The sequence below is a fragment of the Artemia sp. Qi Xiang Cuo genome, chromosome 3, assembly GCF_049724085.1.
Source record: "Artemia sp. Qi Xiang Cuo chromosome 3, ASM4972408v1, whole genome shotgun sequence".
Lineage (NCBI taxonomy): Eukaryota > Metazoa > Arthropoda > Branchiopoda > Anostraca > Artemiidae > Artemia > Artemia sp. Qi Xiang Cuo.
Genome location: NC_142796.1, coordinates 14,425,817 through 14,451,005, shown reverse-complemented (window position 1 = coordinate 14,451,005; position 25,189 = coordinate 14,425,817). Strand labels below are relative to the sequence as shown.

Genomic DNA, 25,189 nt, shown 5'->3' with positions numbered 1-25,189 from the left:
TTACGGTAAAACGAAGCCCTTTCACTTTGTTTATTTTCCTTTGACTGATTCAGCTTTATTTTACTTATTAAAAGGAGGTGATCCGAGCCATCGGACACAACCACATCTGCTTGGGATCTTTCAAGCAATCCACCATTAACGAAATAATTATCAATTAAAGATGCCGAGAGATGCGAAATCCGAGTTGGAATAGTCACAAGAGGAAAACTATCATGTGACACCATCGTATTAACAAAATCTGAGCTATTCGTTCTTTTCAGTAAATCTATATTAAAATCTCCCATCATAAATTTCTTGAAGAGTTCAAACTCTTCAAGAAAAAAACTAATGAATTGAATGAATGAATGAATTTTATTAATAACCTGTCTTACAATCAACAGAAAAAGACAGAGCACAAACTAGAAAAGAAAGAAAAAGCAAAAACTGGCAAGAAAAACAAATACAAACAGAAAGAGCTACATAATAACACAATTATTTGAGAAGGTGGGCCCACTCGTGATCCAGAAGCTATTTCGCAACAATATGGCGGTTTCTAACAAAAGGTGGAACTTGAAGAAGATATCGGGCATACTTGAAAAATACCGACCTTATGTCTTTCTTGTTTCGTGCACTCAGGAGCTTCCAAAAAGGAGACAGGTACAAGACATGAGGCAAAGCTACTGCAATATAAAGACGAGCCAGATATTTACGGCTTGAATTGGGACGACTAGTGACAACACCCGTATAGGCAATGCGTACTTTTTTAGAAAGGTGTTCAATAAGCAAAGACTGGGTCTCTCGAAGATTACGACCAATCGGGAGGCCAAGGAACGTAAAGTGACTAGACGGTGTTACGGTAATTCCACCAAGTCTGACTGTAGCATTATCTTCAGGGCAATTAAAAAACAAAACAGCAGACTTTTCTACATTAAACTGCAAACTAATATCAGCATAACTTTTTTCAAGACGCGAGAAATTATTTTCTAATGAAGAAAGGAACCAAGACAGATTTAAAAGATCATCTGCAAAACCCAGAAGTGACAAGTCAATATGCTTGCAAATATAACTCGGAGAGATAACCTGTTGTGCATCATTAACACTGTTATTATACAAAGTAGGAGACGTTACAGCCCCTTGCTTAATTCCCTTATGTACGGATATCTCCCCACTAAGCTCACCATCTTGCAAACGAACACAAAATCACATGACGGATATTAGATTAAACTTAGAAATTGTTTTAATAATGGACTTAATCCAATATGATTAAACTTAGAAAAAATTTTAATTCCTGAGCAATATGACTCAAATTTATTTTTAGTTTCTCTTAAAATACATGACAGGTCAGTCGCCGCAACTCTGGTAGGGCATCTTGCTGCACCCGCAATAAGCGTGGTTTCGGGGGATTTTTATGAGATTTTGCCGTCCAATTTAAAAAAGAAAATTTTTTTTTCATTTTCATTGACATTAAGATTTTTTTTTAAAGTATATCCTCTATTCCATTCAATAGACTATTCTTAACATCTTGAAAAGAGTAGGAAGAGTGAATGAGTTTGGTTTATGATGAAAGATTGTGTGACGCTGCTCAAGCCACAATAGTGGCTTAATAAAACGTCTTACATTCTTACCATTTCTACGTTTGTTGATAATGTTATTCAAAAATTTGGTAAGTGCCAGTTAAGTATGATGTACTTATTAGTTGAAAATAAAAGTCATCTCATCTCTTGAACCATTTTATATGTATTCGTTGTACTAAGCTCCTTTGTTAAAACATCACAGTATAGCTTCTGACAAATTATTTCAAAATTATTATTCGCTTTATTATCTGTGCTGACACGTGTGTGTGTCTCCGATAAGATGTTTCCTCTTTGCTTCTTTTATTTTGTTTTGTTTTTTTTCTTTTAAGATATATTATTAATGGCTATCTATATACAATATATTCTATACAACATGTATACAATATGAAACCATATTATGTATCTTTAAATCTGAGGATTATGAGTTACAGTATGTTAAACGTGTATTATGTTTTATTAAGGTGTTTTCTGTTATGATAGCAATTATTTTTTTTTTGTGCTTAGTGTTATTGCCGAGCAAAAATATTATTGTTGTTCTGGTGTGGTTCGCGTCTTTTGTTTTCTTTTTTACTCCTCTTGTGTGCATTTTTATATACAGTGGGTACAAATAAATTATTTTTAAAAGTGAGCTAGAAATATTAGTTTCCTGTCAAATGAGCCCCTTCTGCTGTTTATACAAACACCCCTCCAATAAGAACCATATATGCCCCCTGGCAAAAACTTACAACGCCTGCCCCAAGTCTCTAGGGCGTTGTGTTATGACTTGACTTTTTGTTATTTGATGTTTGAACTAATTTCATCAGAATGGCTATCTAAAAAGCTTTTATCAGATGGGCTTAGGGAAAAAAGTGCGTGAGGGGGTTAGTTTCCCTCCGAAATCTTTTGACTCTTAAAAAGTGAAGTAGAACTTTCCATTTATCGAATTCAATTGGGGAAAAAAGGACTTGGGGAATATTTGCTCTCCGATCCCTTTTGACTCCAAAATGGGCGCTATAACTTCCTATTCCAATCGAATGAACCCCCTCCAAAGTTTATGCGACTATTCTTTCCATATGAAGTGTCTCTGGGGAAAAAATTGGAGCCTTAGTTTAGTTGTGGGCTAGCTGCCATTGGATCAATTTTGACTCTTAAAACGAAGACTAGAACTTTCAATTTCTAATTATTTAAGTTCCTTCCGAAATTTGTACGACAACCTCTTCCATAAAACCCTTACATGCCCCCCGGGGTATAAGTTACAACCCTTCCCCCGAGTTTCGGGAGGAGGGGGTATGTCGAGCCCGAGGTTTGTCATCTGATCGTTTGACTGTTTCAAAAAAATGGCTATCTCAAAATTTTTATCGTATACATTTAGGGAAGAGAGGATGGGAGGGGGGGGGTAGATGCCGGCTGATCACTTTTGATTAATCTTAAAAGGATAAATAGAAATTTCAATTTCCCATCAAATGAGCCACCTCTAATGTTTATACGACCACCCCTTACATAAAACCTTATCTTCCCCTGCGGCATGACTTACAACACATTCCCGGGGCTCTTGTGGTTTGTGCTGCCTCCTGAGTTTGTGTTATTTGATCTTCAAACTGTTTTGAACAACATGGCTATATACAAATTTTGATCATATGCATTTTGGAAAAAGGCGACCTTGGGAGAGGGGGAGCCCAGTTGCCCTCCGATCACTTTTGACTCTTGAAAAGGGAACTAGAAGTTCCGATTTACAATTGAATGAGCCCCGTTTGAATTTTATACTATCATCCCTTCCATAAAAACATTACATCCCCCCTTGGAATAATTTACAACATATGTCCCCAGGTTCTAGTGGACTGTATTATCCCTGGAGTCTTTCTTATATGATCTTTGATCTAGTTTGAACAAAAAGGCTGTATGAAAAATTTGATGAGACGCATGTGGGGAAAAGAGGGTTGGTGGGGAGGAGGGGGGCTAGTTGCCACCGGATCACTTTGAATCTTAAAAAAGAATTAAAACTTTCAATTTCGAATCATTTGAGCTCCCTCCGAGGTTTATGCGACCACTTCTTCCATTAAAACTTTATATGCCCCCAATGCATAAGATACAAGCCTTCCCCTGGGTCCTCGGGGCAGGGGGGGGGTATGTGACTCCTAATTTTTTGTTATTCTCATCGTCGGACTATTTCAAACAAACTGGCAATCTAAAAATTTTGATTTAATGCGTTTGGGGAAAAGAGGTGTGTGTGTGTGTGTTTGGGAAGGAGGTAGATATCCTCCAATTCCTTTCGACTCATGTAAATGTAACAAGAAACTTCAATTTCCAATCAAATGAGTCACCTCTGAAGTTTATACGACCATCCCTTACATACAAACCTTATATAACCCCGGGGAACGAGTTAAGACACGTGCCCCTGGGCTCTGGGGGTTTGCGTCAATCCCAGGGTCTTTATTATGTGATGTTGAACTCTTTTTAACCAAATGGCTATGTCAAAATTTTTATAGGATGAGTTGTCCTCCAATCTCTTTTGACTCTTCGAAAATGAACTAGAACTTTTCATTTCCAATTAAGTGAGCCCCTCTCTGAAGTGTATACGAGCATCCGTTTTATAAAAACTATATATGCCCCCAGGGCATAACTTACTAACCCTGGTTTACTAAACCTGGGGTTTGTGTCGACCCCAGAGTTCTTATTATCTGATGTTTTAACTATTAATGGCATTCTCAAAATTTTTATCGGATGTGTTTGGAGAAAAAGGGTTTGGGGGGCTAAATGCCCTCTGATCTCTTTTAACTCTTAAAAAGTGAATTAAAACTTTCAATTTCCAATCAAATATGCCCTTTCTGAAGTTCGTACGAGCTTTCCTTCTGTAAAAACCATATATGCCCCCGGGGAATGACTTACAACACCTACCACCGGGGGTAGTGTTGACCCCGGAATTTTTTGATATGATCTCTGAACTATTTTTAACAAAATGGCTGTCGCAAAATTTTATCTGATATAATTGGGGGAAAAGGGGCGTGGGGAAGCTAATTGCCTCCCATCACTTTTGACTCTTAAAAAGGGCACTAGAACTACCAATTTCAAATAGAATGAGTTCTCTTTGAAGTTAATACGGCCACCCCTTTCATATGCCACTAGGATGTTATAATAACAAAGCATTGGAGCCGTATGGCCTTTACTATAGACAACGCTATAGCCTTGTCTCTAGCATATACCATATATCAATAATGCATGAATTTACTTACTTAGATTCCTTGCCCTGATAGCTCTGGGGGATTTGACAACCCAAAAGACGTAATTATTGGTTCTTTAAACAATACTGAAATAAATAACTGTCTCAAAATTTTTAATGGATGCGATTTGGGAAATGATGAGCGTGATGGTGGGGGACTGATGGCCATCCAACCACTTTTGACTATTAAAAGGGGCACTAGTTCTTCCAATTTTTTCAGGCAAATGGGCTCCATCTGAAGTTGATTCGCCCACCCATTCCAAATAAAACCTTATATGCCCCGGGACATAACTTACAAGTCTTGAACCAAGGCTCTAGGGTGTTGTGTCAACCCTGTAGGCTTTTTTATATGTCTTTGGACTACTCTTAACAAATGGCTTTCTAATAATTTCAATCAGATGTGTTTGAGGAAAAGAAGGCTTCGAGGTGGGAGAAGGGTAGCTGCTCTCCCTCACTTTTGACTCTTAATAGGGAACTGGAACATTCAATTTCCAATCAAACGAGCCTCCTCTAAATTTAATACGACCACCTTTCTCATAAAAACTTTATTTGATCCTCGGGCATAGCTTAAAACCCTTGCCCCTAGACTCTGGTGGGTTTTTTTTACCCCGAAGACCTTGTTATATGATCTTTAGACAATTTTGAATAAAATGGTTAATTCAATGTTTCTATTGGATGCATTAGGGAAAAGAGGATGAGAGGGGGAGTGGTGCTAGTTGCCCTCCGATCATTAGTGACTCTTATAAAGGGCTCAAAAACTTCTGATTGTCAATAGAATGAGCCTCTCTGAAGTTCTTACGACTGCCCCTTCCATAAAAACTTTATATGTTAATAATAGACAACTAGTATAACTTATAGCCCTTAATATGAGGGTTGTAGGGGTTGTCATCCCCTAAGACGCACTTAATAGACCTTTAAACTATTCCGAACAAAATGGATATCTCTAATTTTGAATGGATATTTTTGGATAAGTGTCGGTATGGGGGAGGGGGCTAGTTTTCCTCCATTCACTTTTGACTCTTAAAAAGGGCACTAGAGCTTTTAATTTCCGATCGAATGAGCCCCATTCAAAGTTTCTAAGACAACTCTTCTAGACGAAGTACCCTGGTCAGAAAAAATAATATATTGTGCTCACATCGTTCTTTCCTTAGGCAGCTTTATTGCACTGCCTATGATAATAGTCTTGGATATTTTTGCGATTTTATTTCTTGTGAGATGAGGATCTTAACTTTAACTTTCAATTTCTATACAAATTACCGAGAGGTCTCACAACGGACTTATTTAGACCACAGTTATGAGCACTAAGCAAGAAATGACTATACACACCGGGATCGAAAGTCCTGTTGACATATAAACCTGCAGCAATCAATTCCTTACCATTACGATTACACTTAGGAGCTATAAGTAATCTATAAGTAACAGTTCAAAAATTTTGCATAACACAGGGACAACGGTGATCTGTGGGTGAGAGAAATACTGCGAGGGATCTATGCCCCTCTTGAGAATATGGGTAATATGTCCAACACTAATGAATTTTGAAAAAAAAAACAGTAGCAAATATCATTTGTAAAAGTAGAGTTAAATTCTCCCTCAACTATAGTCTACCAGTAATGAGATTCATAACGGAAACATTATCATAGACATTATGATTTTATTTTTATTTTTTTAATTTCTAAAAGCCCCACAAACAATGGATCACGATATAACAAATTCCGAACTTTCAACCGACTCTTAAAATTTCACACTAAATCAGATTTAAATCTAGCTTATAGTTCTGGGTCGGGAGGTGAAAACTCAGAACAGAAATATTTAACCCGACATTCTTAAGAGGAAATAAGCAACCAAAGGTTCCCAGGCTAATGACGTGTCTTACCACGCACGAGATTCCCAATTTTATTCTAGAAACAAGCACTGGTTTCTTCTATAATACGGAACCTATGCTTTTCTAGACTCTCCGCAGCTTTTAACTTAGCAAACAGACGGACTCATGGATGACACTAAACCTTGGCTGGCCATTATCACACCACAATTAAAATCAAACCCGAGGGTACAAAGGGCCTCAAGAAGGTGAGGATTTTGATTTCAGTGAGGATCCACAGTACCGATCCACATAATTCGGCCAGGCACGGCAGTAGCCTCAGTAAGTCCCAAGACATGACAATTTTGATCTAGTATATATTAATTGAAATCTGCTTATCTCGATGATTATTATATTGGGTTTATTTTATATTTTTCGTCATTTTTTTTATGAATCAAAGCACCCTGTTCAAAGTATAGATAGTTTGGCTGCTGCTACTCCCCCGTCCGTTCCTTTGTGTTTTATTACAAAACGCTATGTAGTTTGAACAGTGTGTTTTAATTTCTCAAAACACCTGAAATAAATGAAAAAAATAAATAAAATAAAATCACTATAGTAATCAAAATGATTTGGAAGAACTAATGACAAAAAAATTAACATTTAATGAGAGTAATTTTTTGAAATCTGAGCAGTTCAAGGTTTTAGCTTTTATTCAACAGTGATTTTTTTCTATGTTACAATTAAAAAAAAATTTTTTGAAACATATATGTTTTTCAGAAAAGGGTGAGTGAAGTAAAGGACTTTAGAAGGATTATGGCTGAGGAAAACAATGGTATAAGGTTTTAATTATGCCAGTCTAAAGTTTTGATGTGACTCTCACTTTTGTTTCCAATTATTTTCGGGATATACTTTTTAATTAGTAACATATTAGAAGAACGGTTGTCCAAATGTCAATATCAACTAGAGGAGTCGGCTTCGAGGGGGCTGCAGCATTCTTAGCATTCAGTGTAGTAATGGATAGGCTATAAAAAACAAAAAGAAATTAAATTAATTTTTTTTTATGAAAGTAAAGAATGACATTAAAAGTTAAAATGAACAGAAATTATTCCGTGCACTAGAATAACTGCTTTCTTTTCAATCCCCACTCTTTGTACTCAAATTTGAAATTTTGTTTCAATTCTTTAAGACAGTCAGCTAACCACTAGGGAAATTGATTTGAATAAGACACATTTTTGGGATGCTAAAAAACTATAGAATAAATAGCAATTTTTGAAGAGGCAGCAGTCCCCTTTATATGTGGATCTGTTCATTTAAAGTTTTAATGCCGTTCTTTACTTTCATTTGAACAAACTTGGCTTTTTTAAGTTAATCAGTAAAATGACAAATACGTCTCATTAACCGCTTAAGCAAAAAACGGATATAATAATTGAAATAGATTTCAATAAGTATTTTGGGACACAAGTCAAAGATAATAAATCCTTATTGAACAAGAAAATAAATAGAATTATTAAAAATGCACACGTTTTAACAAGGGATGAGGCTGAGTCGAGATTCGGCGTTTTTTCTGGAAAGCTGGGATGGAAAACAAGTAATGTAGAGGTAGACTTTTACTAACGTTCGATTCCGCTATTTCGAAAATCAGGAAGTGAAGATGGGGTGTTTTGTTTCCTGGGAACCTTTTCAAGCGCTAAATTTGAAAAAGGAGCTATGGAACTTAACTAATAATATAAAGAGGCTTCAGAAAACTGAACGAAACGGTCAAATGCATACATTTCCTCACTAATAAAAATCTAAAAGGAAAAAAAAGATGATTGGAGAACAGATCGAAAAACCAGAGAATGGAAAACTGAGAGACATATAACAGTCTACCGTAGATACTAGATAGACTACATAACGTAGACTGCTACCCGTCTCCTAGTTTGAAACAAAACGCTAATTGTAGAGGCACACTAACGACATAAAACGTATTTTGTACAGCAAACATTTGAAATATTAAACAATGTGCTTTCTGCCTTGATGCATATCATCGAATCGTATTTCTCAAATAAAGTTTAGTTTTGAAGTATGGCTGAGATTCATGTAACTCCACTAGGTAGGACTAAGCTAATTTGATTAAAGTATGATGTAGGCTTGAAATCATAAATTTGTTTCCCTGCCTTCTTTGTTAACTACAAAAAGTCCATTGCACATCTCAATAGTAAATCAAAATGTAATTCATCTGTCTACTGGTTTGTTGAAGAAACCCAGAAAGTTTGGATAATGTTTATATTAACAGACTATTCAGGTAGGTAAAATATAAACTTACCTCTATAGTCACAATTGCACCCTCAATCCAAATGTAGCCTATCATGCATTTGCTAGGCCTATGGAAATGAACTTTACCCCAACCACTATCTATATATACCTATTCAGGGTATATATTTGAATATTGTGGGGGGGGGGGAGGGAGGAGTAAAGTCCAAACTTACTTCTATAGTCAGAATAGCACCCTGAATCTGAATTTAGCATTCATTTGCATCTGAAATGAACTTTACCCCCATCTCTCTAATGTGCAAATAGCTATATTTCCTGAATTGGTATATATAGGGGCAGGGTAAAGTTCATTTCCAACACAAATGAATATTAAATTTGGATTCAGGATGCAGTTCTGACTATGTGGATAAGTTTCTTTCTTAGCTACCTAGATAGGCTAGTCTGTTAATATAAACCTTACATGAAAATTTATTTAGTATAGGCTAGGGGGATATAAAGTTGGCTAAAAGTTTCATTAGCCTCTAATATTCTAGTGTTGTTTTTTTTTTGGTAGGCTATATACTGGGTGAAATATAAGACAAGCTATTTTTGGATATCTTGGGAAGGGGTTAGGTTAGGAAAATGAATGTTTCAGTATGAATTCAGTGCCAAAAACATACTCTAGAAAGGTATTGCCAAGCTAGTGTCTGAACCCTCTTTTGATCAGGCCTTCAACAAGGTACCCCAAAATCAACTGCACTCTAAATTAGCCTATCTGCTGCTGGCATCAATTCAGCTATGATAGACAGCAAAAAAGTCTTATTATTTGAAGTGGGTGGCCTGTCAATCTACTTTGATGAGGCCATGGTAGGCTAGGCTAATGAGTAGGGTACCAGAGGGAACTGCACTAGGCCCAACCCTTTTCCTAATGTACATCAGCAACATTGTCAAACATGTGGATGATAATATGCATTTGTTTGCTGATGATTGCCTTAAAATTAGGGCTACCTTAAATTTGCACTTGCTAGCAAAATGGTCAAATCCAGTGTATGCCAGTTTGTGATGATGGGGCTACAGGACATCTGATGCCATATTTTTTGGCATTACAAACCCAAAGACCATCCAACACAGCATTGACAGGATCAGACTCAAGACTGGCTTCTCCAATTCCATACAACCAAATGCCATATTTTGTAACTTAGACCCAACAACCCAATGGCTGCCTTCTCAATTTTCAATCCCTCCACTAAAATAAGGGTGCAGAACAGAGAAGAAGAAAGGAACCTTGGTTACATTGTCAGTGACAAGATGAGGTTCCACATGTTGTTTCCAAAGTAAATTCCATCCTTGGTCTGTTGAAATAGACCATCAATAGCTGAGAGGCAACAATATTCATAAAAAATGCACAAAGCTCTCTAGACCCCATCTTGATTTTGGCATGAGTCTTGCTGGTCCTTCTTATTATCAAGATGTAATGCTCATCAAAGGTGTTCAGAGATGAGCAACAAAATATGTGAAAAGCCTAAAATTAGCTTCAAAAAACTGCCTGAAGGTACCTAGCCTTATCTACAGATGTATGCATAGCAATCTCATGCTGACTTAGAAACTTCAAAAGGACAACTCTAACATCTTCATCAGCAGCCATAGTACCAGCCATCCTTGTAATGTTCTCTCCTTTGTTTCTTATTTTATACATTTAATGACCCAGGCACCTGCAAAAATAAAATAAAACACAAGAATTTAGAATATTAGAATATCTGCATCTTCTCTCTTCCAAAACCAGATAGTGTTATATCTTCATATTGCCAATGTCAAACAGTTCGTGGTAACGAACTGTAAGTAAGGAGCGACCCGGCTCAATGGTAACCGAAACTCTAAAAAACGGGATTTTGATACCAATAGATACATCAAAAGAATCAGATTTTAATTCTGATTTCAAATATATAAGTTTCATTAAGTTTAATCTTACCCATCAAAAGTTACGTGCCTGAGAAAATTTGGCTGATTTTCGAAAAAAGGGGGAAAGACCCCTAAAAGTTATAGAACCTTAATGAAAATCACACCATCATATTCAGCGTATCAAAGAACCCTACTGTAGAGGTTTCAAGCTCCTATCTACAAAAATGTGGAATTTTACATTTTTTGCCAGAAGAAAGATCACGGATGCGTGTTTACTTGTTTGTTTGTTTGTTTTTTTTTGTTTTTTTTTCCCCAGGGGTGATCGTATCGACCCAGTGGTCCTAGAATATCGTGGGAGGGCTCGTTGGAACGAAAATCAAAAGTTTTAGTTCCCCTTTTAAGTGACCAAAAAAAATGGAGGGCAACTAGGCCCCCTCCCACGCTCATTTTTTCCCAAAGTCACCCCATCAAAATTTTGAGATAGCCATTTTGTTCAGCATGGTCGAAAATATGATAAAAATGTCTTTTAGGATGACTTGATCCCCCAAAGTCCCCAGGGGGAGGGCTGAAAGTTATGAACTTTACTCAATTTTAACATATAGTATTGTTTATTGGGAAGTATACAGACTTTTTCTGATGAGATTTTTTCTTTTTGTTGGGGGACGGAGAGGGTTGGGGGCTATATGTAAGGATCTTTCCATGATGGAAGTTTTCATGGGGGAAGGGACATTGCTAGGAAGGGGGCGCCGGATTTCCCAGCATTATTAAAGAAAAAGATCAGGAATTAAATAAAAAAAAAACAAGTTTTTCAACTGATCAACTGATTGTGATTAAGAGGTCATTTTTAAAGAACAGGAAAACAAGTTCGAACTATAGTTTAAAGAGCAGTGTATTGACTAGGGGGCGAACCCCCTAATATACATGTTAAAATTTTATGAATATAGAAGTTCGTTACGTAAGTTAATTCTTAGTTACGTATATTTATTACTAATAAAAACGTTCGTAAATAAAATTAAACAAGTTTTGAGAAAGCCATTTAACCAAATATAATATGCAAATTTTGTTTTAATTATTCATGTATGGTGAGCCAAAATCCAAACCTGCATTAATTCAAAAACGTTCAAAAATTAAATAAAAAAAACAAGTTTTTTTAACTGAAAGTAAGGAACGACATTAAAACTTAAAACGAACAGAAATTATTCCGTATATGAAAGGGGCCGCTCCCCTCCTCAATACCTCGCTCTTTACGCTAAAGTTTGACTTTCTCACAACTCTATTTTTTAAACAATAGAAAAACTTTAGCGTAAAGAGCAAGGCGTTGAGGAGGGGACAGCCCCCTTCATATACGGAATAATTTCTGTTCGTTTTAAGTTTTAATGTTGTTCCTTACTTTCAGTTAAAAAAACTTGTTTTTTTATTTAATAACTTTCCAGATTGAGGCTTAGGTTCATATGTATCACAGGCTTCACTGTCCTTCTGGAATGGGTAGTTCTACAATGTCCAGCATTTGATGCAACTGGGTTGGCCTGGTTGTCAGGGGTAACATCTCTGCAGTTCTTCTTGGGTAAGGAACTGGTTGTTTCAGTGTCACTGATGTTGTTACCAGGTAATTTTGCACAAGAGAAACCTCCAAATAGATATTTGTAGGTTGGTTCTTTATGGGTGTCATTGACCTAGATATCTGTTTTCCTCCAGTAGATAAATCAGCAATTGCACCTAATGTACAGCATATCTATTTCTTGATTCTGATTTTGTATCTACATTGGGTAGATGCATTCTAGACAGGGCGTCAGCTACTGGAATCTCTTTTTCAGGCTTGTAGTGAAATGTCAAGTTGTATGGCTGTATACTCAACATCATTCTTTGTAGGTGTGGTGGCACTCTGTTGATTGGTTTGCTCAGTATTGGCTCAAACGGTTTGTGATCAGTAGTCACGCGTGCTTTCCGGCCGTACAAGTAATGATGAAAATGCTTACACGCGAAAGCTATTCCCAGCATTTCTTTTTCTATTTGCGAATATTGTTTCTCTGTCTCTGATAAGGAACGTGAAGCAGATGCTACTCTGTGGCCTTGGCTAGTTCTCTGAGTGGCTGATTCAGGGTTGACAAATTTGGAATGTATCTAGATAGATAGTTGTACATACCCATCAATGTTTGGAGCTCTTCTTTGTTTGATAGAAATGGCATTTTACTGATAGCATGTGTTTTGTTTGGATCAGGTTTGACTCCCATGATTGTCATCAGGTCAAAAGTGCATTTTTCTTTATTAAATCTCACTCCTTGTTCTTGTGTTCTCTATAGCACTGACCATAATACCCAATCATGCTTGTTGTAATTTTTTGAAGCTCCAGCAATGTTGTTGACTATCAGTCCTATTGCTAAGCCTTCAAACACTGACTGAATGCGTTTTTGGTATCTGTCTTGTGCAGATATGAGTCCAAACAGGTATCTTTTAAATCTATACCTTCCAAATGTGGTGTTAAAAGTAGTGAGATTTTCTGATTCTTCATCTAATAACATTGACCAATGTCTGCTCCTAACATCCAGCTTGAAAAACTTTTTAGCTCCATGACACTTGGCAGCCACATCTTCAAGGCAAGGTATTGGGTGATAAGGTGTTCTTATCCACTTATTTAAACTGGCAGGATCTAAGCATATTTTCAGATCTTCATTTGGTTTTTGAACCAAGACGAAAGAGTTAACCCATTCTGTGGGTTTTCTCACTTTTTCTGTACTGCCAAATGACTCTAATCTGTCTAGCTCTGCTTTCAGTTTTGGCTGGATAGCAAATGGTACGCGTTTAGGCGGCTGTACTGTTGGAATTGCTTCATCCTTTAGATGTATGTGGCAGGTCCCTGAGAGCGTGCCAATGCCTTCAAAGACGTCTTTGTATTCTGATAAGGTTTGTTGCACCTCTTCCCGCATCTTAGTTGCTGAAATTTGGGTATTGCTAATGCCAACCCTTAGTATGAACTAAATCTAGTTCATCTTTTCACTGGTTTGTTGACTCAGAATTGGTCCCTTGTCTGTATTGACAATATAGAACAAGTGTTGTTGTTGGGTTTGCTTGTACTGTATTCTGATTTTCGTTGTTCCTAGCACTGGCAATGCTATTGCCAAAGTAACTGGTAAGTATATCTCTGGTTTTGGGATTAACTTTTCATATTCACTTGCAGGTATAACATTGATTTCAGTGCATATGTCAATTTTTAATCTGATCATTGTGTTGTAGTTACGTAGGTCTAGTTGAATGAATGGTTTCTTTTATTCTGCATACGTTTGACCTTTATCAATGGCTTCAATGTGGAATTCTTCTGGGTTTTCAGTTTCTTCATTAGGTTCCTGCTCCAGTTGGTGAACAGATTTGCTGCAGCAGACTTTGGCAAAATGATTCATCTTGTGGCATTTTGAGCAGCTCTTTCCTTTGGCTGGCCATCCGTTTTCTTTTAAGTATAGGTTTCCACAATTGTAACAGCTATTTGATCTCAAGTTTGAATTCTTCTGCTTCTTCACAGCTTCAATTTCTTTTTTTATGTGTCCCTGATTTGTGCTTTTGTTCATTTGTGCTTTGGTCTCCTGTATTGTTTCAATGGCTCTATTCAAGGTAAGTTTGCCTCCTTCACTTGGTAGTTTTTCACATATAAAGTCATTATATACACCAAAAACAAGTCCATCTCTGATCATTGTATCTTTGCTGTCACCAAAGTCACAGTCCATTGCAAGGAATTTTAACTCAGTGATGTAAGCTTCTATAGTTTTGCCATCTCTTTGATTCCTCTTGTGGAAAATGAATCTTCCAAATATCAGATTAGCTATAGGCTCAACATGTTCACTGAACTTATCAAGATATACTTTTACCCTGTTTGTTTTCCAGGCTGAAAACATAAGTTTGCAGTGTTGCCTGAACCTTTTCCAGACTGATTTCAGGTTGTGTGATGACCCATCAATTGTTGGAATTGGTGAGCCTTCCTTCCCACTTCTGACACCATGTGATGTTCTTTCCTTTGTTTCTTATTTTATACGTTTATGACCCAAGCACCTGTAAAAATAAATAAAATAAAACATAAGAGTTTAGAATATTAGAATATCTGCAATCATCACACAAGAGGACACTCCAAGAAGCTGCCAAAGCTATGCTTGCAATTGAGAATCTGTCAAATGTACTTCTCAAGAAGAGTCATAAACCATTGGAATGAATTGAAGGACTCTACTGCCAGTGCTCCCTCCATCCAGTCTTTCAAATACCAACTTGACAAGGAGTAAGAGAAGAGGCAGTGGATGTTCAAGTAGGAGCTATCAACTCAAGAGCACTACAGTTCCAGAGGACCTTAAAGCTCTCAAATGTAATAAGGTGATTAAGTTTAAGGCAATTTCTAAGTTTTTTTTTCTCTGGTTTTAGTTTTGAAAATATAATTTTGGTTATTTGAGTAGAATTTTAAGCCACATCAATGGTTTTTTTGTCTAAATTTAGGAAATATATTTACATGTCTTTGAAACCTCATAAATTGGGACTGAGCTAAGTTGTGAACCTGGAAAATACTTTTCTTGTACTTCATCTCAGCTGAAGATTTATTTTTTTATTTTTCACTTTTATAACACAAAGATTTTGCCCTCTAGAGAGAGAAGGGGTAGAAATAGGTACAAAATACCATCCTGGGACATACTTGAGTCTGTAGATGCATCCATGAAAGTTTTTTTTCCTAACCTAAGCACTTTCCACAATAGCCAGAAGTAGTTCATCTAGAATTGTACCTGGTCAAATAATATATTTTCCATCAATTCTTTAGTTGCTTGATGCTGTCAATGTTGCTTCTTTACCATTAAATTAATTTGAAGAGAAGAGTCATAGGTCAATATATATGAGATTCTGTAAATAATGTAAGGACATGGTGACTTTACTAATTAATTGTTTTTTGTTTGCTCTTTTGGAACATCATAGTCAATTCACTTCCTAATACCACCCCCCCCCACTCTGATAGTTCCATAGCCCAACAAATATTTAAAAACTAAAGGAAAACAATGAAATTATTACATTGTAATATCCAAGGTATTCCTATTAATATGAAAATCAAGCTTCCTCTCTTTATTATTTAAAATCATTTCAAATAATATTTTGGTGAATTATGTACTCAACTACACAAACAGATAAATTGCAAACAGCGTTTCTACTATATCCTTTAAGAATCTGTTGGAAGTTTTCCATATAATATCTGTAGATTTTGTTGTGGATTCAGTAGAAATTGGTGTAAGTCGCGAGGTGCCACAAAAGTCTTATGATATTTTCAATAGGATTCCACGTTTTCTGAAGATATTCCATAGATTCTGTAACTACATTCTTTTGTCCATAGCCATACATCAAATTACAAAGATCTATGGAAAAATCTGTAGAAATGGAAGCTCTGATTACAAACTGAGAAGATAACTAATTTAATATAGGAAATAGACTATAGTAGATGCATGACTAGATTGATGTAATGGAGAAATATACTATTAGTGTTATGTATGGGACTATCAGAAGATAGATGGGGGGCATTTGCAAGTGAATTTCATTAATTTATTTTGGACAGAATATACAAAGAGAAATTAATTACTATATTCACCTTGTCTCTGTGGCAGTTAAGGGGGGACGCCAGTCCAAAGCCGTTTTGGCCGATTTGAGCCCTTTTCCTGGTCGGCAAAAAGGCTCAAACAAAAAGGTATCAGATTTCACACAGACTTGAGTAAACAAACGCGAAGAGGGCGACTTCCAGGGGTTCCTTACGCTTTTGAACAAAAGGAAGCGTTAACCCTCTCAGCATAATTTATGCGCCCACATCCGTTTGATTCCCAGCATTTTAGGCTCTGTGTCGGGTGATAAGCAATTTGAAACGTTGGTATGTAAAGTATTCAAAGGGACTGCAGTCAGCAAGTGTGTTTTTATAAAAATATGCTGCAACTGCTTCAATAGAATATTTTTCGCTGCATTTTTAATTACCAATTACGACAATATTGACTGCAGCGAATCTTGCAGGCAAACCCAAAATAGGTTTTCGAGTTTTTTTGGGGATTTCAGGAAAAATAGGCGTCGGCTTTAGCATTTTGCTAAATCAAAATGTTCACCTGATTCTATTCTATTAGAAAAGACTGAGACCGCCTAACTGCCTCAACTATTAATGTCAGACAAACTCAAAACGCTTACTATGGGAGAGATAGGAAGGTCGCTTCAAGTATGGTCGCCCCTGCAGTTAAGTCTATAAAATCTCATATATATTGACCAATTTTTCATGTTTTGACCATAAGGAATTATATATTCGTCATGCAAATTCTATTTTGAACCCTGAAGGTGACACCTTATTTCTCATTTATTTTGCTTATAGACTTGACATATAGGCATACCATTTTTTTCAAAATTCATTCCTAAGTTAATATTTCATATTCATTTATTTCACATTCATTTTCATATTCACTCAAAACGTATACTACCTACCTGATTTTTTAAATAAAGGCATACCATTTTCTTCAAAATTCATTCCTAAGTTAATATTTCATATTCATTTATTTCACATTCATTTTCATATTCACTCAAAACGTATACTACCTACCTGATTTTTGTCTTGAATCTACTGTTTATTACATTACTATAATAAAATTGAAAAAAAAAGAATATAAAAGAAAAGAAGAACTTGCCAAACTGAATATAAGCCAAGCTACCAATCATTTTTATTTCATAAATTGTACAGAGAATTGTGTCCAATTATGAGGAACCATATATCACTTTACACTTTCAAACCAGTTTTAGAAAAAACATATTTTATACAGTATAGTAAGTTAATCAAATTTACAGTATAGAATAAAAATCAGACAAAAGTTGATAGAAATATAGCATTTGATTTTCTTTCAATGCCTTCTTCAAACATAATTATTTCTGCTATTGCAACGTGCATTTCTGCTCCCATCTAATGGAGCCAGATATGGCCCTAGGCTACAAAAGTAGGCTGGTTTATTTTGTGGTCCTCTTCACTTTTAAATTGGCTTTAGTCGGGATTTGGACCAATTGTTGACAGGAAATCATAATAAAAAAAAATCAAACCTATTAAATTAACAAAGTTTTGTATATAGCCAGGGGCTGTGCCTGACCTCATTATGGGATGTGGGAGGCTGGGCTAGGATGCAATTGTAACAGTTTTGATTATGAAATTTAGAAAGAATATTGAATATGGAATTGAACAGTATATTTCTTTTTTTTTATCTAGTCCTGCACTATACTGTACTGTAAATTCACTATTTTTTTAATTAGCAGTATAAACCCACTGTTGATGAGGATTAAGAATTAAAAATAATATAATCCAAAAAAATAAGTAAATTTTTGTACTGTATATAGTGTAGGGCTGATTCCAACCTGGGGTAGAAGGCTTTAATGCAGTACAATTCTAGATGAATAGCTTTCTGGTATCTTTGAATTTAGTTGAGTTTAGGCAAGTAAAATTTTCAGGAATGGATCCCCTACTCAGAACACAGACCTTTGATGAACTTGGACAAACTTTGCATAATAATATGAAACTTTCATAGAAAAATCAATAGTACACATAAGATCCAAACAAAGTGTTTTGAGCCTAAATCTTTGTCAAGTCTTGACTTATAAATCTTTCAAGAACTTGGAAAAAATGTGTCTTAAATTAGACAAAATGCCATTGCAAAGTGGCTAAAATCCCTACTCACATATTGGGAATGCATTTTGAAAACCTGGATTTGGAGAATAGTGGGATTAAACCATACCTAAGGACAAAACATTTTTTTCTTATCTAAGCTAAAATAGGTAATGACCTTTCTTTTATTCAATTTTCTTAGCCTTACAAATTTGGAAGGAGTAGAGATTAGAACTTAAAAACAGCTTTTCAGGGTATACTTGTGCTTAAGGCTCTGAATTCATTCTTGAAAATCTTATTATGGTTACACAAAAATTTTTCAAGATAAAAATGTCCATTATTCAGGATTTTCCCCTGAGATATAGTTGTTGCAGTATTAAATATTGTATCTGGAAGGTAGTTTTGAATGGTATTACCCTTGTTATTATACTGTTTAGTTCAGAGAACAAATGATGTGCCAGGATTACTAACGCTACTGTAAATAGTTTGTTTTCTAGTAGTTTTACTGTTGTATGATGATAATAGTGATGCTTTCCATTTGTGCTTGAGCTCTAGCTCAACAAACATTAGTTACAAAATTTTACCGAAAGTAATACATAATAACAACTCAGTCACTGGAAAAAAGGGTTGAAACTGTTTTACACCAACATTGATACAGTAACAAACAAGCTTCCAGAATTGAACCTGGCAGCCACCACTGAAGATTATGATGTACTGTGTGTGTGAATTGACCTGCAACCCACTGGTCAATAACTCTAGAACTAGAATAAGAACTCCAGCAACACACTGGCGCAAAACCATATCAGGACGTGGATATTGCCTGTTCTCAAATCTGTCTATTAACCCCAGGAGAGGCACCGCCATCTACATAAAGGAGGGAATACAGGTTAGAGATTTCTCTTCCATCATGATTATTCCCCATGGGTTGAGAGTGGTTTTTTCAGTGTTATTAATGAGGGAAAACCATTACTGATAGGTTGCATATATAGAAGCCCCAGTTGCCTAGATGCCCTTGCATCTTACCAAGCTCTAATTCAGTTGGCTGAACAAGCATCCAATCATTATAATCAGGACTTAATTCTTCTTGGAGACCTGAACCTACCAGATTTGAAATGGGTTAAGGGCTTGGGTTTATCAACAAAGCTCTATTGTCAGTAATTCATTTGTTAAATATTTGGGTAGCAATAGCCTATATCAGGCAATAGACCAACTGACCCAGTATAAGAATAACCAGATGCCATCCATACTAGATTTGACAATCACTAATAACCCAGGATTGTTAGTGAACATTGACTACCTTCCTCTCATTGGTGCCAGCAACCACGTCTGCATCTGTCATGACTTGCTGCTTAGTCAATGAACAAACAGTTGTACTAAACAAACTTACACCAACTACATCAAAATCAGGGAGATAATACGGGAAGCAGAATGGGACCAAGCGACTGTTGAGTGAGACATTGAGCTAGCCTGGAAGAATTCTAACAATACTCTGCTCCAAGCACTTCAAATTCATTCGTGAAGACACCAAAAACACTGCCACACCTGAACTGGCTTATTAAAAATGCTATGAAACATAAGAAGAAGGCTTTTTCAAAGTATAAGAAATGCAAATGCACACATTACTGGGATTGCTTTGCAAGAGCAAGGAATAAACTGAGGCAACTGACTAGGCACTTCATAGCTGACTATGAAGATAACTTGTCATTGAACATCAAAGACAAATCAAAGAGGTTCTGGAGGTATGTATCTTCTGAAGATAAGAGTAGACAAACTATTCCATTCCTCTCAACCCTGAAGGAAAAAAGCTAGAAGATCTGGAGAACATTGCAAATTTGCTGAACAACACATTTGGATCCAACTTCTCAGTGACCCCCTGACAAGCCACCATGCCCTGCCCCCAGGGTGGTCAAGCACCCAATACCAAAAACTTATGTCACAATAGATGAGATTAAGAAAAGGCTGAGTAAATTAGACACCAACAAAGCTAAAGGCCCAGATGGTATACATCCCAGGCTCCTTAAAGGACTTGGGGATATAGTAGCCAAGCTGCTCTTTTTGCTATCCAAGCTTTCCCTTTAGAGTAGTTGCCTACCTGCAGATTGGCAGACAGCCACAAGTACTCTGATATTCAAGAAAGGATCTAGAACGTAGCCTGAGAACTATCAACCCATTAGCTTGACCTTGGTTGTGGCCAAACTTTTTGAAGGGATAGTCAATGATGCAATCATAGCGCATTTGACCAAGAATGGCCTTCATTTTGGTGGTCAGTATGGCTTCACGAAAGGCATGTCTATTGAAACAAATCTAATACTAGCTTATGAATCTATAACTGATCTCCTGGAGCAGGGTTTTCAAGTCGATGTGTTTCTACTGGATCAAGCTAAGGCCTTTTATAAAATGTCTCACTGCTACCTGATGATCAAGTTGTCAGTATATCAGATCGACAGTGACGTTGCCAAGTGGATCCACAGCTTCCTACCTTATAGAATCCTGATTGTCCTTGTATATGATGAAAGAGGTGACCTCATCTACTCCACACCAGTTCACATTAAGAGTGGTGTCCCCCAAGGGACCAAACTTGGCCCAACAATGTTTGGCCTCTATGTAAATGACACTCCTGAGGTGGTCAAGAATGGCTTGGAACTTTATGCAGACGATTCCAAACTCTTTGGTTCAGCAGCCTCAACAGAAAATCACAAGAAGATCTTAACAACCTCTGTCTGTGGGCAACAACCTGGACACTCGAGTTAAACCCATGCAAATGCAAGGTCCTTCATTTCGGTTCTAACAATCCCTACCATTGTTATCACATGGTTGACTCTGTAGGTGCCAATATGCCCATTCAGAGTGCCAAGGAAGAGCCTGATCTTGGGGTTACCATTGACAATAAGCTTAAATTTCATAGTTACTGTCGGAACCAAGCAGCTAAGGCTAACAAGGTCCTTGGTTTGATCATGCATTCAGTGACAAGCAGCCAACCAAGAGTTATCAAGAAGCTTTACATAGCCCTTGTTCATCTCTATCTTGAGTTCAACATGTTTGTTGCCAACTCGCACTTTAAATGTGACATGGAGATACTTGAGAAGGACCAGCGTAGAGTAACCAAGCACCCTGTTGCCAAACAACAAATCTCCTACAAGAAACGACTAGAAAAGCTTGACCTGTCTACCCTAATGTACCATAGAAAGAGAGGAGATGTCATGCTTGCATTTAAGATGACAGTTGACACCATTAAGCCTGTTTTCAATCACAGTGAATACACCAGAACACAAGGAAACCCCAAAAAAACTGCATAAAAAATCTAGCAGAAAGCATGACAAGTTCAACTTCTTCACCAATTGCGTTGTGCCACTGTGGGGCTCACTCAACGAGTCTACCGCGTCGGCCAGATCAGTTGACAGCTTCTAGATTAGTGTTGACCGTGATTGGAGCAGCAAGTCATGTAAGACACAGTGTGACAAACCAGTATTATCAAGCAGGGTCTATTAGGTGCAAATGCTCAGTAATGGCACCATATACAAACTGCCACTTGTTACCCTCTACCACCTGGTACAGTCATCCGAAGTTGCTGTTGTGCTGTGGCCTCGATTTTAAACTGTCCAGGTAATGGCTGGCGTGGGCCAGTCATACACCTGGAGGGTGGCCGCTACTGAGTGGGTTTAAATTGTAGAGCTTACACCACCTGTGCCACCCACCCTTTTAGCCCTCGAACACGCCCGGTCAGCAACACATCTAGTGACACCCAACGATGAAATGAAAGTGTCCTGTATATATGTAAATAGTGAAGATCCACTCATGAACTGTGACATGTATATCAAGTCAACGCTTCCTGGTGACATCTACAGGTTCTTCAACCTTAGTCGCTAAAAGATGCGATTCAGGGTAATTGAAGGTAACTATTAATAATCAGGCAAGAACTAGCTACAACAGTAATAAAATGTGTACTTCCTTCTTATCAAAGTTGATCTTTATATTTACTTTGTGTTTAAATACATCCCATCTCCCTTAATATCTGGAAAGTTTGTGAATCCAAAAGTTTCTAGCATCCAAAAGTTTCTGTGTTTCTAGCATCCAAAAGTTTGGCAATTCAGCAACAGTGTTGTATGTGTCCTTTTCTGCAAGTTGTCTATGAGAAATGGGATCAATGGTCTCCCTGGTAAATAAGAAGACATTTAGAAAATGCATAAAATAGTAACATGAGAAATATTTACATAACTCTTGGTAAAAAGCCAAGCTCTTGGCTGGACTCTGCCCTCTCTCCGGAAAATTTTCTGGCAGGGCTTATGACGTTAGTCTTTCTCTTTTGGGTCTTGGTGCTGCCCCACTTACAAATGTCTCTTCAACTTTTGAAATGTTCATCAGGAAGAGGTCTCTTTGACTAATATTAGTGTTAATTACCTATTCTTCCTTTCCGTTCTATGTAGCCTACACAGATGGGCTAGATTAAGAAAATTTTAAGATGTTTCCTTGGTCTTCTTGATACTATTAAAACTAGGCTATATGGTTTGCAAATACTTTTTCAGGTGCTGGGCAAGATGTTGGGAGAAGTTGTATACTTGCATCCATTGGAAGCAAAAATATTATGCTTGACTGTGGTATGCATATGGGGTATAATGATGAGGTAAGATTTTCTTGGCTTTAAATCAGAAATGTCAATGATATGGCTCATAGGCATTGGGTGGCCACTTGAGTAGGCCTATTTAGTTTCCCCTTTGCTTTGGTTCAAATGAATGAATGAATTTACTATATTACAATAAAAAGCTCTAAAAATTACCAAAAGAGGGCAGAGCTCAAATTTGGGGAACCAGTAGTGCAAATGAGCATCACAAGACTATTTATCCAGCCAGCCAAATTATTTATCTAGCCAGCCAAATTATTTATCTTTGGCATTTCACAAGATGTAAGTGATTTTAGAGGCTAAGAGGATTGGTACCCGAGACATTCTTGATTAGCTGTCAGATAGGTTACACTTGCTAACCCCCATAAAATGAGGATAAGGAAGGATAAATGACATTGTACATAAACAACAACTTTTTGCCATTTTTTTTAATTTGCCTTTAGAATCAAAATTTAGTTGGTTTTAGTATCTCCTGTCATTGAATAGAATCAGCAGCTAGTCATTAAAAAATGCTGGAAATTTTGCTTAGGGATTTTGTATCAAAATTTAGTTTGCTTTTAGTTCGCTCCTGTCATTGAGTAGAATCAGCAACTAGTCATTAAAAAAATGCTGGAAATTTTACTTAGGGATTTTGTAATTTACTACCCCAGTGATACACCAAATAGAAATTTTTTAGAATAGTCTATTGCCTAAAGCCCTGTCTTACATTAGTGCAGCATTCAGTCTTAATTGACAAATAGTTTTACCCTTGACCTCTGCTGGACTTTTTATAAATCCCATCACTGAATAGAGTCAGTCAGTCTGTAGTCACAGCTACTCTCGTGGTTTTAACTTTGAACTCGAGTTGACTTTTAGTAGATCGTGTTACAAAGAAGGGTCAAAACATAGTCACGTAAGAATGCTGAAAATGTAGCTTATGGATCTTATTATTTCCCACCCCCAATGATGCAGCAAGTCAGAATTTTTTTGAATTATCTATAATCTGAAGCCCATCACTCGTTGGTGCAGTGGCTTCTCTTAATTTATGGGAAGTAAGCTGGAGTCTTGGGAAGTAATGTAGATATAGAGAATGGTGCTAAAACAGCTTAACTAGAACAGTATCCTTTTCTTTTTTAGTCGTTTTGATATTGAAGTAATTCCTGGCTATTGTCTAGAATGACTAATGGTTTGGAAGGAAGGAAGGCACGGTCTCTTCAAACCATCTTGTATTTACTAATAAAAAGAGTAATACAGAAATGGTCTCTAATTGTCTAAGAGGTCTTGTGAGTTAAGACAAGGCGAAATTTTTTGTAATTTTAAAGAAAAAGGTCATAAATTATTCTTGTTCTCTAAACTGAGAAATTTGCATTTGTAGTCTTTTTTTTTTTTTTTCAATACAGCTGTAATACAGATCAGCCTCGTTATTTACATTTTCAGTTTAATTTTGACTTATACTGTGCTGATTCTGGCAAAATATTCCTCCACTTTCTGAAAGGAAAGACTTTGTTAAGTTCTTTGGGTAATATTTTCTGGCACCTTTCTTTATATGCTGGAACTTCAGACATTTTCAAGCTCATGTTCTTAAAAGGGAGGTCTCTAGAAGAAGTCCTTTGATTTTTAAAAAATTACTTTTGTTGAAAAATTCACTGCAGTTAAATTTCAAGGAGTTCCGATCTTCAAAGAAAATTGTCTTAATATTTTCCCTTTTATAATCAATAATCTTTGTCAATATTTCAGTCTGTATTGCAAGTTTAAAATGACAGGTTTCAACCAAAACTAAATTTTAAGAATTGTTTAGTTATTATCTCTGCTGGTTCCAACTGGTTATTACCACCATTGATTGTTAAATGATTGATGGCTTTTTAACCTGCTGGCGTGTTCCAATCCTGTAGCATCTGGTCATACTGTAACATCTTGACGATGTATGTTTTTCTTAGAACCCAGTGGCCTCATATCACATTTATTTTTCTTTTCTTACTTTTTATCACAAGCATGTAGCTTCCATAAAATGTTAGGGTCAAATTAGTTTTTTTTTTATGCCAAATTATTACAGCTCAAGTTTTTGTTTTCTATGAATCATAGGTAGCGCGATAGCGCTGCCTAAGTAAAGAACGATGTTGGCACAATGTATTATTTTTTTTTGTTTCCATACCCGGGCACTTCGTATCGAAGGAGTTGTCGTAGAAGCTTCGAAAAGGGCTCATTCGACTGGAAATTGGAGTGGCTAGTGGCCTTTTTAACAGACAAAAGTGATTGGAGGGCAACTAGACCCCCCCCCACGCCCATCATT

The 25,189-nt window shown here is 36.6% G+C and overlaps 1 protein-coding gene across 7 annotated transcripts in view; it reads left to right on the top strand.

The window, feature by feature from the left end:
* The first annotated feature begins 8,500 nt into the window (after positions 1 to 8,500).
* Positions 8,501 to 25,189, top strand: part of IntS11 (integrator complex subunit 11) — a 191,858-nt gene continuing 175,169 nt past the window's right edge. For 3 of the 7 annotated variants that reach the window (XM_089086818.1, XM_089086819.1, XM_089086821.1), the window contains exons 1-2: positions 8,502 to 8,639; positions 22,826 to 22,923. In XM_089086818.1, the coding sequence (XP_088942944.1) occupies positions 8,612 to 8,639; positions 22,826 to 22,923 (126 nt within the window). In that variant the 5' untranslated portion in view covers positions 8,502 to 8,611. Of the gene's footprint in view, positions 8,640 to 14,932; positions 15,029 to 22,825; positions 22,924 to 25,189 lie in introns of those variants that run through there. The other 4 variants (XM_089086822.1, XM_089086823.1, XM_089086820.1 and 1 more) reach the window with 3 other exon arrangements.